The sequence below is a fragment of the Saccopteryx bilineata genome, chromosome 11, assembly GCF_036850765.1.
Source record: "Saccopteryx bilineata isolate mSacBil1 chromosome 11, mSacBil1_pri_phased_curated, whole genome shotgun sequence".
Classification (NCBI taxonomy): Eukaryota; Metazoa; Chordata; class Mammalia; order Chiroptera; family Emballonuridae; genus Saccopteryx; species Saccopteryx bilineata.
In genome coordinates, this window is record NC_089500.1 from 55336331 (window position 1) to 55350841 (window position 14511).

Genomic DNA, 14511 nt, shown 5'->3' on the forward strand with positions numbered 1-14511 from the left:
ATAATTCTATATTAAATATAACTACAGTGTGTCTGTAAAGTCATGGTGCACTTTTGACAAGTCACAGGAAAGCAACAGAAGACGATAGAAATGTGAAATCTGCACCAAATAAAAGGAAAACCCTCCCAGTTTCTGTAGGATGATGTGGCAGCATGTGCGCATGTGCAGATGATGACAGAACACCGTGTATACAGCGGAGCAGCTCACGGCCATGCCAGTCGAGATGTGGACGGTACAGAGGAAAGTTCAGTGTTCTGTGGCTCGCTAAATTCAAATTCCTGACCAAAGTGCAATGTGAATATCGGCGCATTTATAACGAAGCGCCACCACATAGGAATAACATTACTCGGTGGGATAAGCAGTTGAAGGAAACCGGCAGTTTGGTGGAGCAACCCCGTTCTGGTAGGCCATCAGTCAGTGACGAGTCTGTAGAGGCTATACGGGATAGCTACCTAAGGAGCCCTAAAAAATCTGTGCGTGAGCCCACATCGAACTACACTGAATAGATATGAAACTGGGAGAGTTTTCCTTTTATTTGGTGTAGATTTCACATTTCTATCGCTTTTTGTTGCTTTCCTGTGACCGGTCAAAAGTGCACCATGACTTTACGGACACACTCTATAAGAGCTGGTCAACAAATGCCAACATGTTCAAAATCATGAACAATGAAGTAGTCTGAAGTCACACTCTTTAAAATAAAAGGAAACCTCATTCAGTAGAAAGGTAGTGTTGAATCAGATTTCTTTCTGTCGATGGCGATACTGTTCCATAGCTATAAGTGGAGTTATACTCGAATATGAGACATTCAGAAACAAAAATACCTCTCAGATCTACACTAATGAACATACTTAGTAGGGTTCTTCGGGTATTTCTAAAGCTTACTTGACTATAAGCATTGGGGTGCGAGGACCGTGGTTACCCAAATACTCTAGAAACATAACAAATACTTGCTGAATAAGTGAGTTAATGAATTGCTGGCTTGAGGTGCCCAGAAGTCAGTGGCTCCAGATCTAGAATAAGATTTTGTTAAATACTCAGCCTTAGTCAATATTTTAATTACAAAATATAATCCATTTTTTTTCTATGTACTGAATTTTTAGATGGAAAAACGTTAATAATCTCTTCGAGTTATAAAGCCCTTCCTGATGACCAGATTCCATGGCTCTCCCTCTCTGTATTTGGAGCCCGCCTGAGACCCGCTCTTATTTCTACTGCTAGGCTGTCCGTGATCACTGTGTTCCAGTTTAGAGTGCAAGTTAAGGACTTGTTCCCCCAAAATTTTGTCCACCCTCTGCCCTAGCTTGACTACCTGGGTTCTTCCTTGTCCCCTGTCCTGGGTTAGTATCTGAGCGTCCCACGGAAGTCTTCCAGCCTCCTGGAGCAGACACCCTGTCCTTTTCCTGGCCACTCTTCCCAGACTGTCACTCTGCTTAGTGACTACCCTAATCCCTACTGCCTATCTCTCTGGATCTCGAATAATGGCCCCTGGATTCCCTTCTAGCCCTTGTTGCTTGTCTGCATTGGGACTTCCATTCATTCAGCCCACTAATATTTATAGAGTCAACACTAAATGTCAGGCACTATGCTAAGCATTAGAAATAAGAAGAGAGAAACTTCCCTCCAGGAAAAACAGGCAAGTTAACAGTTATAAAATAATGTGCTGAGCAGATGTGTAGACACACTGCTCTGGCCGCAAACAAGGTGGACCCGAATAAGTCATAGTGCCACTGGTGAAGTAAAAGACTTTCCATGCACTAGACTCATAGGTATGCATCCCGTGTCACACCAGGGGAACCACCAATATTTCAGAAGGGCCCAAATAGGGTTAGTAGTGGGTGAAGAAGCTATGGAGAGTTCTGAGCAGGGTCAGATCACAGAACACCTCCTAAGACCTGCTCAGAAGGGAGTGAAACAGTTCAGCAGCGATGGGGTGGCAACTGCAGTCCATTAACTTACAGGGAACGTCAGATGCCAGTGGCTTTTTGGGCCCTTAGGAAACTGTTTCTTTGGTCACATCAGAATCCATCCCAGCACCTGCAGATGGGCTGGAGCTTCCAGCAGAACAGACCCCACCCCGGAAGATGAACCCCAGTTCAGATTCTGACACTGTCGGTCTGCGATCAGTCAGTACAATACATCTTCAAGTACCATTCATCGGGGGCTGATCAACTAGGTCAACGTAAGCGGTGTGTGTGTGGAGGGGGTGAGGTGTGTGGTATGTGTGTGTGTGTTGGGGGTACTGGGGATGTAGAGGAAAGAATGGCTTTTACATTGTTGGGTGGACCTAGAAGAGAAATAATAAGCCAAACATTGGGGGAAAGAACTTTTGAAGGAAGCCAGAAAACGTAGGTGCAGAAGATCATTAATTAAAGACAAGACAGGCAAAGGACAGGAGCAGTAGGTGACTGGGGACAGCAAGGCTCTAGAGTCTCCAAACCTGAGAGGTGCAGATTCAATCAGGAGAGAAAGAGATCGTCCAGATATCAGAGGAAAAGGTGCCTGAAGTTTGTCAAGTTAGAGGGGTTGAGAAAGAGGAACATGGCACCAAATAATGCCTGCATTTGGAATATATCTAATACCTTTTGAATGAATGAAAGAATAAAAAAAATCCAATCAACCAACAACTCAAATCTGTGAGACCAAATCTTATTCCAAAACATGAGGCATTCTAAATGCTATATGTCACTGGTCCCCAACCTTTTTTGGGCCACAGACCGGTTTAATGTCAGAAAATATTTTCACAGACCGGCCTTTAGTGTGGGACGGATAGTTGTATCACGTGACCGAGACAAGCGTCAAGACTGAGTCTTAGACAGATGTAACAGAGGGAATCTGGTCAGTTTTTAGAAATAAAATATCATTCAGACTTAAATATAAACAAAACGGAAATAATGTAAGTTATTCATTCTTTCTCTGTGGACCGGTACCAAATGGCCCATGGACCAGAACCGGTCTGCAGCCCAGGGGTTGGGGGACCACTGCTATATGGGATCAGGTGCACTTTAAAAAGAAAGGCCTTCACAAGCAGCCAGGTCAACAGAGCGAGACTCACACTGCTCATTTATACAGGAGCTCAACAACTGATAAACACCTACTGAGCACTCACCGGTGACAAACACTTGATGTGGGGCTGCTGAGACACATAGAAGGAACTGACTTTCTCTGAGCGACTTTAACAATGCAGGCTCACTGTGCAGGGGCCCTCACAACTTTGGGTGGGTGTGTGTTATCGTCCCCCCTGCATGGAGCAGTCAGAACAGACAACGAAGCAGTCAGACTAGAATGAAATAACGAATGCGGCGGCAGGGACTCTGCATGCACAAAGCATTAGTTTGCACGCTGCGCAGGCACGATGGGATCAATGCCCCAATCAGCGCCCCACGGACAAGTCAGGGGTTACTGCAGGTACTGCGTCCCCTCCCATGCCTACATGGCGGCCTAGGGGCTTTCACTGGCACAGCAAAGTTTATGGTGTTCACTTGGTGGCTCTCAACCCAGGCTGCACAGTGGAATCACCTAGGGAGCATTTTAAGAATGCTAATGACCAGGCCCCACCCCAGCCCACGTAAGTCATAATCCCTGGGATAGGACCTGGACATTGACGTTATTAAAATCTAATGTGTCTGACCTGACCAGGCGGTGGTGCAGTGGATAGAGTATCGGACCGGGAAGAGGAGGACCCAGGTTCCAAACCCCAAGGTCACGGGCCTGAGCGCACACTCATCTGCTTTGAGCAAGGTTGCTGGCTTGAGCAAAGGGTCACTCAGTCTGCTGTAGCCCCCCTCCCCCTGGTCAAGGCACGTATGAGAAAGCAATCAATGAACAACTAAGGTGCTGCAACAAAGAATTGATGCTTCTCATCTCTCTCTCTTCCTCTCTGTCTGGCCTATTTGTCCCTCTCTCTGTCTCTGTCACACACACACACACACACACACACACACACACAAATCGAATGTGTCTGCATTAACTGTGTCTACTCGTCTAGAACACACAGAAGAGGGGACCAGGCAGTGAGCTCAGAACTCCCCGTGGAAGAAAGGGAGCCTAAGGAAACACACATCACCCAACAGGGTGTTCAGCAGACAAGATGTTTCTTACAACTCCAGCTAACACTGAGTACATCTCTGCCCCATCCCAGCCTTGCCTTGCCCTGCGACTCAGCCTACTGCTTACAACGTGAACCTGCATGTTTACAAACAAGCAACATATAGATGGCGACTTCCACCATTATGAATTTAATCCCTCCGCTCCTTTTTGACTATTATATCTTACGGAGAACATTTTTTCCAATACATGCACTTTTTGAGAACTCCAAAAACAAGTCTACCAAGAATGTCATCAACCACCCTGGAGTTGTATTGAGGACAGCAGCAGCCCAGCAGCCAGTGATACTCAAAACACACCAGCAGCGGTACATCCCTAACTTTGTGTCCTAATCTTTGTTCAGTGCATGCATGAATGAATGAGTACACAGCAGAAAAATTAGAAAAAATGGAATAGAAACAACAATGCCACAAAAAAAAAATTCCTACCTCAAAAAGGTATGGACTATTTAAAATGCTAACTCCCTTAAGGAAAAATAATGGGAGTTTCCAAGGGCATTTCCCATGTTAGTGAACATCTCAAAATGAACAAAGTAGGCTAACAAAGCCAGAGGAGTGTGAAAAAGAGTTGGGAAAACTAGGTTTTGCACATAAACTACCTTTGTAGAGTTGGGTATAGTGGATCTAAAAGTAGAAACTTGTACTTATAAAATAAATAAGTCCAGGAGATGTACTGCACAGCACGGTGACTATAGTTCACAGCACTGTAGTGCATGGGAGAGCTTTTCAGAGTGGATATTGAAAGTCTTCTATATGTGATGAATGTTAACTAGACTTACTATGGTGATCCTTTCCCAATATACATATCTCTAATCATTATGTTCTATACCTGAAACGAATATTACATGTTAAGTATACTTCAATTTAAAAAAAAAGAAAGAAAGAACTGTCATAATTAGAGATCCAGAACAAAGAGGCTGAAGTGAGAATTCTGGTGAGTGAGGAGCGTGCTGGCCCAGCACAGGGTACAGCCACAGGGAGAGAGAGAAAGCCAGGCGGGGACAGTTCTGCAAACAACCATGTAAACTAGAAACCCACCGAGTGTGCTTGAAGATGAATTGGAAAAGTCTTTGTGCCTCTGGATTCCAGAATTTATTTATTTTTTTATTTTTTTATTTATGTTTTTTTGTATTTTTCTTAAGCTGGAAACAGGGAGAGACAGACAGACTCCCACATGCGCCCGACCAGGATCCACCTGGCACGCCCACCAGGGGCGACACTCTGCCCACCAGGGGGCGATGCTCTGCCCCTCCTGGGCGTCGCTCTGCCGCGACCAGAGCCACTCTAGCGCCTGGGGCAGAGGCCAAGGAGCCATCCCCAGCGCCCGGGCCATCTTTGCTCCAATGGAGCCTTGGCTACGGGAGGGGAAGAGAGAGACAGAGAGGAAGGAGGGGGGGGTGGAGAAGCAAATGGGCGTTTCTCCTATGTGCCCTGGCTGGGAATCGAACCCGGTCCCCGCACGCCAGACCGATGCTCTACCGCTGAGCCAACCGGCCAGGGCCAGATTCCAGAATTTAAATATGGTTTCTTAAAACAGAGTTCAGATCCCAGGTAGACTTGAGTGGTAACGGCTGAGGGTATGAAGAGCAGGAGACTGGAGGACCTCGTGCCCAGAGCAGGTCAGGACTTGGCGGGCTTGCCATCCAGGGACTAAGAGAAGCGTTTCATGGTGGTAAAGCAGCCCTGCCACCTCTGGAGCACTGGTGGGTGCTACTGCCCTCCTGCTGCCAATGACTCAGGTCTTAGTACTAGAACCCTGCGCCCTCCATTTATTTGTATAAATTATATATTAAAAGTAATTGCCGGGAGCTAAGGTTTTGATATTTGAAGAAAAAAATGCCCCTTCATTTTGGCTTTGACTGACAGCATTCAGGGCGAGCCATCTAAAAGAGGACCAAGTGGCCACTCTAGCTGGGGAGGAACTCTGACTTGCAAAATACAGTGCAAATTCAGAAACAGGACATTTGATCACGGCCATCAGACCCAAGCTGTCCGAGGGCACTAAGCCGCGGGCTGTGCATTGGTGGTAGCCCGAGGTTTTAGGTACGGAATGGGGTGGGAATTCAAGAGAGGGAGTAAGGCGAGCAAATCGTGCAGCTGGAAGTCGGTCAGTACAGCCCGTTCAGAGCGAGAGGAAGATGTTTGGGAGAGAAAGTGAGGCTGGGGCTGGCTGTCTGGGACTGAACTTGGAGGGATCACAGAGGGCGGTGGCCTGCGGGCAGGAGCAGGGGCCCGACGCAGCAGAGGGTGCATCCTGAAGGCAGGGCTGTAGCCCCGCCTCCCTGCAGGAGACTCGAGTGAGGGAAAGAATGCCAGCATCACTCCAAGGGGCTGGCTGCATCATTTAGACAGCTGGTGATCCTTTGCAGTGGTAAGAGGAAAAAAAAAACAAAAATAAATCAGGGAGTTCTTTAAAGGAAGAAACAAAAATTCAGAGGGGCATTTTGGACAAGGAGATAAAAGAAGAAAAGAAACGGGGGATGAAGCCAAGGTAACTGGAAGAATGTCACATACTGGGAGGAACAGGGAGGGAGTCACTGGGGCAGGAAAGAATGCCTGTGCTGGGTCGGCAACAACAGATGAGCACTGTTGTGAGTAAAATTCTGTCTCGACTAAAAGGTTGGAAGACACTTAAATGTGTGGTGTATAATAATCAGCTTTGTGGCGTGAGGGTTTTTTTTTTCCTTTCTAAATAGTCTCCTTTAACTAAAAATGATCTACTAAACTTAAGCATCTTCCTTGTTGCAGAGAATTCCCTGGGGTTCTGGAAGTAAACTGTGGAGCAATGGAAGAAAGTCAGGAAATTCTCGAGGGAACGGGGGAAGATGGCACTTTCCATAAACACTGATGTGTCTAAATCTGACATCCCCACCAGCAATACAGGAGGTTGTCTGGCACAAGAATTGGAGTCACACTGTATGCGGGGCCAACAGCTCAGACTTGAAGATAACTTCAGGAATGAAAAGATTCAAAATTCAAATGGTAGATTCAGAAGAGAAAAAATTAATGCACACACATGCTGAACGCAGGACCTTATGTATTTCTACATGAGAGTTTCGGGATTAGCTCTCTGAGATAAACGCTTACTGAGGCGAGAATGTTATCTGACATCTCACTGCCTCCATTGTCTGTCTCCTGCCCCCAGTCAAGACACTAAATCCCTGGGCTTAAGTCAACCCACGGAAAGCTCTCCCATCCAGACTTGAGAAAACAAAGATCCAAGTGGAAGGATTCGGTGCTGTTAAATGGTTACTCCAGGCATGGACTGACACCCTCAGTATAAAGGACATGAAAATGCAAGAACCCAGAAAAGTGTGGGGTGTCATGCTGCAGTAGCTCCCTGGCAGGCCTGTTTCGACGGAATCTAAGTTCATGACCTGAACTAAACAACTTCTATAAAAGATAGTTTTATCCTCATTAATTTTGAAATGCACTTATTTACTCAATTTCCACAAGCACATTTCAGTATTTTAGAAATAAAATAAAAGAATTATTTGTAAGTAATTGTAAATAATCGCAATTGTTGTAAATAAGCTACGGACATCTTTCTTGTTCATCCAAATATTTCTGAAAACTGTAACTAAAATCTGCACCTGTGCCTGATCAGGTGGTGGCACAGTGGATAGAGCATCGAACTGGGATGCGGAAGACCCAGGTTCGAGACCCCGAGGTCGCCAGCTTGAGCAGGGCTCATCTGGTTTGAGCAGAAGCCCACCAGCTTGAACCCAAGGTCACTGGCTCCAGCAAGGGGTTACTCGGTCTGCTGAAGGCCCGCAGTCAAGGCACATATGAGAAAGCAATCAATGAACAACTAAGGTGTTGCAACGTGTAATGAAAAACTAATGATTGATGCTTCTCATCTCTCAGTTCCTGTCTGTCTGGCCCTGTCTATCCCTCTCTCTCTGTAAAAAATAAATAAATAAATAAATAAATAAATAAATAAATAAATAAATAAATAAACAAACAAACAAAAAAAAACCCTGGGGTCGCTGGCTTGAGCACGGGGTCACTGGCTTCAGTGTGGGATCATAGACATGACTCCATGGTCACTGGCTTGTGCCCAAGGTCGCTGGCTTGAGCAAGGGGTCACTCCCTCTGCTGTAGCCCCAGGATCAAGGCACATATGAGAAAGCAATCATAAAAAGAGACTAAGGAGCTGCAACGAAGAATTGATGCTTCTTATCTCTCTCCCTTCCTGCCTATCTGTCCCTATCTGTCCCTCTTTCTGTCTCTCTCTGTCACTGTCACACACACACAAAAAATTCACCTGTGTTCTATCAGCAAGAGTTCTCTCTGGCTGTCTTCAGTGAACTTTTTTATTCAAAGTACAAGCTTAACTTTATTCACTGGCAATTATTTCTAAAATTAAATTTCTCTGTGTCTCCCATAAGTGTTCCCATCATAAGTCATACTTAGTGATAAAATAAATTATTATCATAAACTTCTAATAGAATTATTCTCAAACTTGACTTCTCTTTATCATGAATCTCCTAAAATATAGTTTTAAAAATTACTTACTGTTGAAGGAATAGCTTACTATTATGGTAAATAACACTTTTAGAAGAAGTACAATGTTATGAAAGAAGTCAATGATTTAGTTTTTAAATTCCAAGAGATCTAGGAAACATAGGTCTAATAGCTTTCTGTGAAAATACCATCTTGGAAGGGACAGGCTGGAAGGTGGAAATTTTACATGTATAGACATTCATTAAGAGATGTATGACTGTCCTGCTGTAGGTATATCGAAGAAGTAGTATTGGGCAGGGCCGTAGAGAGAGGAATACTCTTCCGTGTTTCGTCAGGAAATAACTGGTACCTCCCTTTACTACCAGGGAAGAAGTAGGTTTCATGATCTAGCTTGCTTTTAAGAGTTATATGAAGAAACATCTATAGAAGGGCACTGAAGTAAACAAAAGTAGTAGTAGCCTCAAAATAAGGTGACCAAGTCAAGACTTCACCTTTTTCTGTACAGCCTTCAGTATCTTTTGAATTTTGTACCAGGGGCATGGATAACCTATTCAAAAATATTTGTATAAGTTGTTTGACTCATATGTACAAATTTTAATTTCAATTTGACTCAATAAAGATAGGTGACTATTAACTTTCAGGAACATTGCAAAGCAATGAATGAATACACGCATGTTAATAAAACAGTCTTTGCCTTCGAGAAGCCCAAGCCAGTGAGTGAGGCAGAGTAGTGAGCCAATGGTTTACACCAGTGGGAACAATAGCACGATAGCAGCTCTGTGTGGAGAGCTCTGGGAGAGCATCCAGGACCAGGTAGGTTTTCCAGAGCGTTAGAACCCAAACAGGAGACTGGTCCTGCACTTAACAGCCGATGCCGGGACACACTGGTGAGCAATGAATAGGTGCAGGAGTGCCCATAATTATGCCCCTCAGCTCTGGGACAAAAAGGCGCGCTGGAGTCCCAGCCTCCTTGGCTTACTCCCAATGAAACCACGCCAGTGTTATTTTGTGCGTGTGTGCTATGAAGTGAAGGGTTTGGGATGTGTTGGTCCAACTTAGAGTGGTGTTTCTAGAAAAATTACAGTGGTGGCAGTATTGAAGAAGGACATAGGGAAAGAGGGAGGCCTTGATGAGAACTATTACAATATTTCATGGGAAAAACAAACAATAGCTAAGCCTAGTCAGCAGTGGGGACAGAAAACATGAGACAGATTGAAAAGATTTTCAGTTGGTAAAATCAACAAGTCTTAACGACCTAATGAATATGAACAATAAAGAGGGAGAGATGGCCAGGATAGCATGTACATAGGACAGGCGCCATTGTAAGAGCCACCATCATAGATGGCATGCCTGGGACACTGGGACACGCCCAACACTGTAACAATGTTTTTTTAAGTGTTACTCAATCACATTAATCCCATTCATTTTATAAACAGGAAGACTAAGATGTTAAAAATTCAGACACATAAAGAAACTTGGCCCTGGCAGCTTGGCTCAATGGTGGAGCATCAGCCTGGCATATGGATGTTCCAGGTTCAATTCCTAGTCAGGGCACACAGAAGCTACTTTTTGCTTCTCCATCCCTCCTCCTCCTTCTCTCTCTCTTTCTTCCCCTCCTGCAGCCATGGCTCAATTGGTTCAAGTATATTGGCCATGGACACTGAGGATGGCTCCATGAAGCCTCCACCTCAGGCGCTAAAAATAGGTCAGTTGTGAGCATGGCTTCAGATGATCAGAGCATCCACCCCAGACAGGGGTTGCCGGTGGATCCCAGTTGAAGCACATGCAGAAGTCTGTGTCTCTATCTCCCCTCCTCTCACTTGGAAAAGAAGAAACAAAAATGAATGAAAGAAACTTAACCAATGTCATGGCTCATCAAAGTGACAGGACTGGCATTTGAGCCCCAAATTATTTGGTTCCAAATCCAGACTCCGAATTTCTAAACAATTATACTGTATATCCCAGAGAATACAGCTTGGAAGAGGGTCTCCCCAATAGTTCTGTGTAAAATAGTAATATGTAGCAATGCTTGCAGCTAACATCTATGAGGATTAACTCCATGCTAGGCACTGTTCTGAGCAAGTCTCTTGCACTGTTTCATTTTATTATTAACAGCTTCTTGCAGAGGCAACATTATTATTCCCATTTGACAGATGGCAAAACTAAAGCACACAGAAGCTGAGTAATTTGGCCAAATTGCCATAGCTAGTAAGGCCAGAGAATAAAACACCTAAAGCATCAAGATTTATCTTGTCATTTTCCCATGGAACCTTTCTCTAGGTGATAATGAATATCCACAGGACTTTATGAATAAATTATTATAAAATGGTAGGGTGCCTCAAGGACGATTAGCTTGAAAGAAATGGTTCTAGAAACATTTATGGTAATGGCTTAGAAAGCAGTGCAATTCTAAGAGGGCTCAAGACACTACAGGACAATGTGTATGTTTATTTAATATCCTTGTCACATGTGAATTTTCAATCATACTAGATTAACTACAGATGCAGGCTTTATATTTCATGTCTGAAAAAGAGGAAGGAAAAAATGAATCGACCAAAGAGCTAGAGATGTAGGAAGTGGGCAGTAATATTTTTATTATTTATATCTTTGTTTCCGACTGCTAAAATCAATGTATTTTTTAATAGCCCTTACTTGGGCAGCACAGCTACAGAAAAGAAAAATGCACCTTTGAAATCCATTTAGGCAAACACACTTTACTAGTGAGTATTGCATGCTAAATATAATACCATGTCATTTATGAGAATGAAGTAAATTTTCTTTCATTCGTAGAATAGATTTTTTTTTTCCCCCTATACTTGGAATTGTCTGTTTGTTACTTAGGGGGTGGGAAAGGATAGTTTAAAACAGGAGTTGATGAGCCAACCTGTGAAGTAACTACAATTTGATGTAATTGTGAGCTTTGAATTTAACATAACATTATTTTTAGAAACACACCACCTCTTATAATATATTCATATACAAAGGTTGGCAAAAGTAGGTTTACAGTTGTTCGTATGGAAAAATACATGCAGGTTACGATTATTACAATAGCTTTATTAACTCAAAACAATGTTACAATGACACAGTGCACTTAGGTGCAATGGTAAGTGTTCAAATTGCTGACCTTCATTATTTACACATTCTTGTAGTCTACTTGCTAAACTTTTTTTTCCATACTCACAACTGTAAACTTGCATCTGCCTACCCCTGTATAGTTTACTTCAAGCTGGTTATATTTCAAAGAAAATTAAGCCATTGGGTCATATACCATCAACCATAAGATAATCCAGAGAGACAGCAGAAATGACAGAGGATTGCTAATAACTTAAATGTTATTAGATAATGATTGTTTTTAAAAATATAAGCACCAGATAGCCACCTCAGAGATGATACAGGTCAGTATTATTTTACTATTTTACTATGACCATATTATACCATTTCACTAATTCATGCTGTCTACATGGGGCACAGATTATTATTATTATTATTATTTTTAATCAAAACTCTCTCCAAGACGCCTATTAGGAAGGGTGATGGTTGACGTGGTGGGGGCTGGAAGGCAGAGTGAAGGACTCAAAGGCTCCAGCTGTGGGTGGTTTTCCACAGCATCTAAAAGCAGGAAAGCCCCATGGGGTCCACTTTCTCCAAACACCATTCATCACCGTCCAGGCCAAGTGCTGAGCCCCTGGAGGGGCACGGAAAACATTCAGGGCATCTCCTCTGTCTAGGACTTTCAATTTCTTCTAACAATAAAAATGAGTCAAGCTGCTCTCTCTTCACCCTGTGGGAAACCTGGACGTGTTCATTTTCCGCAACCTGAAAGAAAGGAGTTGGGCTTGCAGCGTCCAAGCCCTCCCTCCCCCACAGGCCGGTTCCCTTCCCTCCCTGCGAACACCCCCCACTCCAGGCCCTTGTCCAGCGCAGAGCAGACGTCCCGCTATTCAAAGCGGTGTTGTCAGCTCCGATCCAGTGCTTTCATCATGAATGCTTGAATGAATGACATGGTCTCGTTTCTGCACAGCTACTAACTCAGTTCAGCGCCAAAAAACCCACATCTTTCCCACGACGGTATTTCGTGTTCCGCCTACCTATTTTTGACGTGTGTTTTTCCTTAAAAATTTATTTAATTAAATGTGTATTTGTGGGCATATGCCCATAGTCATTTGTTGCATACATTAAGATGTTTTCAACAAATATTTGTGACCACTTAGCCAACAAGCAGCGACGCTGGGAAGACTTAGCCCCGTGGGCAGAGTGGGCAATGGGGTTGTCCGCAGCCGAAAGGGAGGGTTTCTCTTTATCTCTCGGCATTGACAGAAGCTATGAAAATTCGCTTCGGGTTTCTGCTCCTCCGAAACCTCGCCACGCGAGCCACTGTATCCGTGTGGCGACAAGCAGGCGAAGCCCTCCCCTCGCCGCCAGCTCTCTCACCCGGAGCGACCACGATCGGAACCTGCGCGAGGAACCAGAGGGCTTGGCCACCTCGGGGGCTGCAGGCACAAAGAGCACGGCTTCCGAGAGCGTCTCTGCGCTCCGGACGTCGTCTGCTGGGGCCGTGCGGACCCGTCCCCTGCCGAGAACAGCTGGCCACGAGCGAGCTTCTCACCGTGGTTTCTCCCCACCTGGGCCGCGAGTGCTCCGCGGAGCCCACCCCTTTCCGGCCGCAGACGATCGAGCTTCCCACCGCAGGAAAATGAGGAAGACTCGGGACAACGCCTTTCTCATTCATTCCCCACGCGCGTCCTACAGCCCCGCACCCCGCCAGGCAGAGCCCAGGACCGCCGCAGGGTGGGCGCACCGCCCCCCGACGCCCCACGGCTGCCACCGCCGCGCCGCTCTCTTCAACGGCTCCCCTGTCGCAAACGCCCCGGGTGAACCCCCAGAGCCCTAGTCGAAAGGCGGAGGTTCGCATGGGGCGGTTGCAACCCCACGAGGGGCAGCATCGCCAGCCCTCTCCCGCCGAGCGGGGGAGACACTTCTAGGGGCCTCGCGGGACACCCACGTGTCTGATCCACCCGTTGGAGGGGAACGGGGATGCGCGCACCGACCTAAGCGGAGACAAAGCGGAGGCTGTGCCCGCAGCGGCCCCCGCTCGCAGGGGGACCGGACCGGCGCTCACCTCTCTGCTGGCCCCGCGCGGCGACCCAGAGCACCGAGGCCAGGAGCGCGACTCCGCAGCCGCCCCCGCGCATCTTGCCGCCGCCTCCGGTCGGTGGCTCCCGAAAGAACGCCGCAGCCGCGCGCGGGGACTCTCCGCAGAGCGCGAGTCTGCCGCTTCCCCGCGGGGAACTCGCCTCCCGCCCGCCCGCCCCTCGGACACACCCCCCCGACCTCCGCCACGCCCGGCCCCTTCCCTTCCCTTCCCTTCCCGCCCCGGCCCGGCCCGGGCGCCGGAGACCCCTCCCCCTGGGAGGCCCGGGTGCGCCGCTCGCTGGGACCCGCGGGGACCCGCCGTTCCCAGGCCGCGCTCCAGCTCTCTGCCGGCCCCGCGCAGTGCGCACGGCGTCCCCCAGCGCGGGAAGGGGTGAGGGGCTGACCTGCTGCAGCCGCCGTCCGGGGTGGGGGTGGGCGGAGAAAGTGGCCGGGGAAGGAGAAACTGCTGAAGTTGGCCGGACCGGTGCATTCTGAGAAAGTATTTGCCCTGTTGACCCTTACAGCCCTGCGGCGGCTCCGGAGTCCGCGCGGGCCACCGGGCGCCCTGAGCCCGAGCCGCCGCGGCGCGCCACCGCTCCTCCCAGCCTGCGCCTTCACGTTGCCACCCAGACGGTAGTTCGGGGTTCGGGGCCTGGCCGGCAGCCTCCTCCCTCGGAACGGGACCCGGCGCTTGGTTAACCAGTGTCCCTCTCCCCCAAAAGGTGGCCTTGGGTCCTGGCCCCAACCTTCCCTCTCAGGAGGAGAATCCGGTCTTAGCCGACCAGCCTCCCCTCTCGGCTGTTGGCAG

General features: G+C 47.0%; 1 protein-coding gene across 1 annotated transcript in view; it reads right to left on the minus strand.

Annotated features, from left to right (window-relative positions):
- Positions 1-13817, minus strand: part of LAMA1 (laminin subunit alpha 1) — a 222495-nt gene extending 208678 nt beyond the window's left edge. The window contains exon 1 of the mRNA XM_066247114.1: positions 13690-13817. Within this exon, the coding sequence (XP_066103211.1) occupies positions 13690-13762 (73 nt within the window). The 5' untranslated portion in view covers positions 13763-13817. The remainder of the gene's footprint in view (positions 1-13689) is intronic.
- Between the last annotated feature and the right edge of the window lie 694 nt (positions 13818-14511).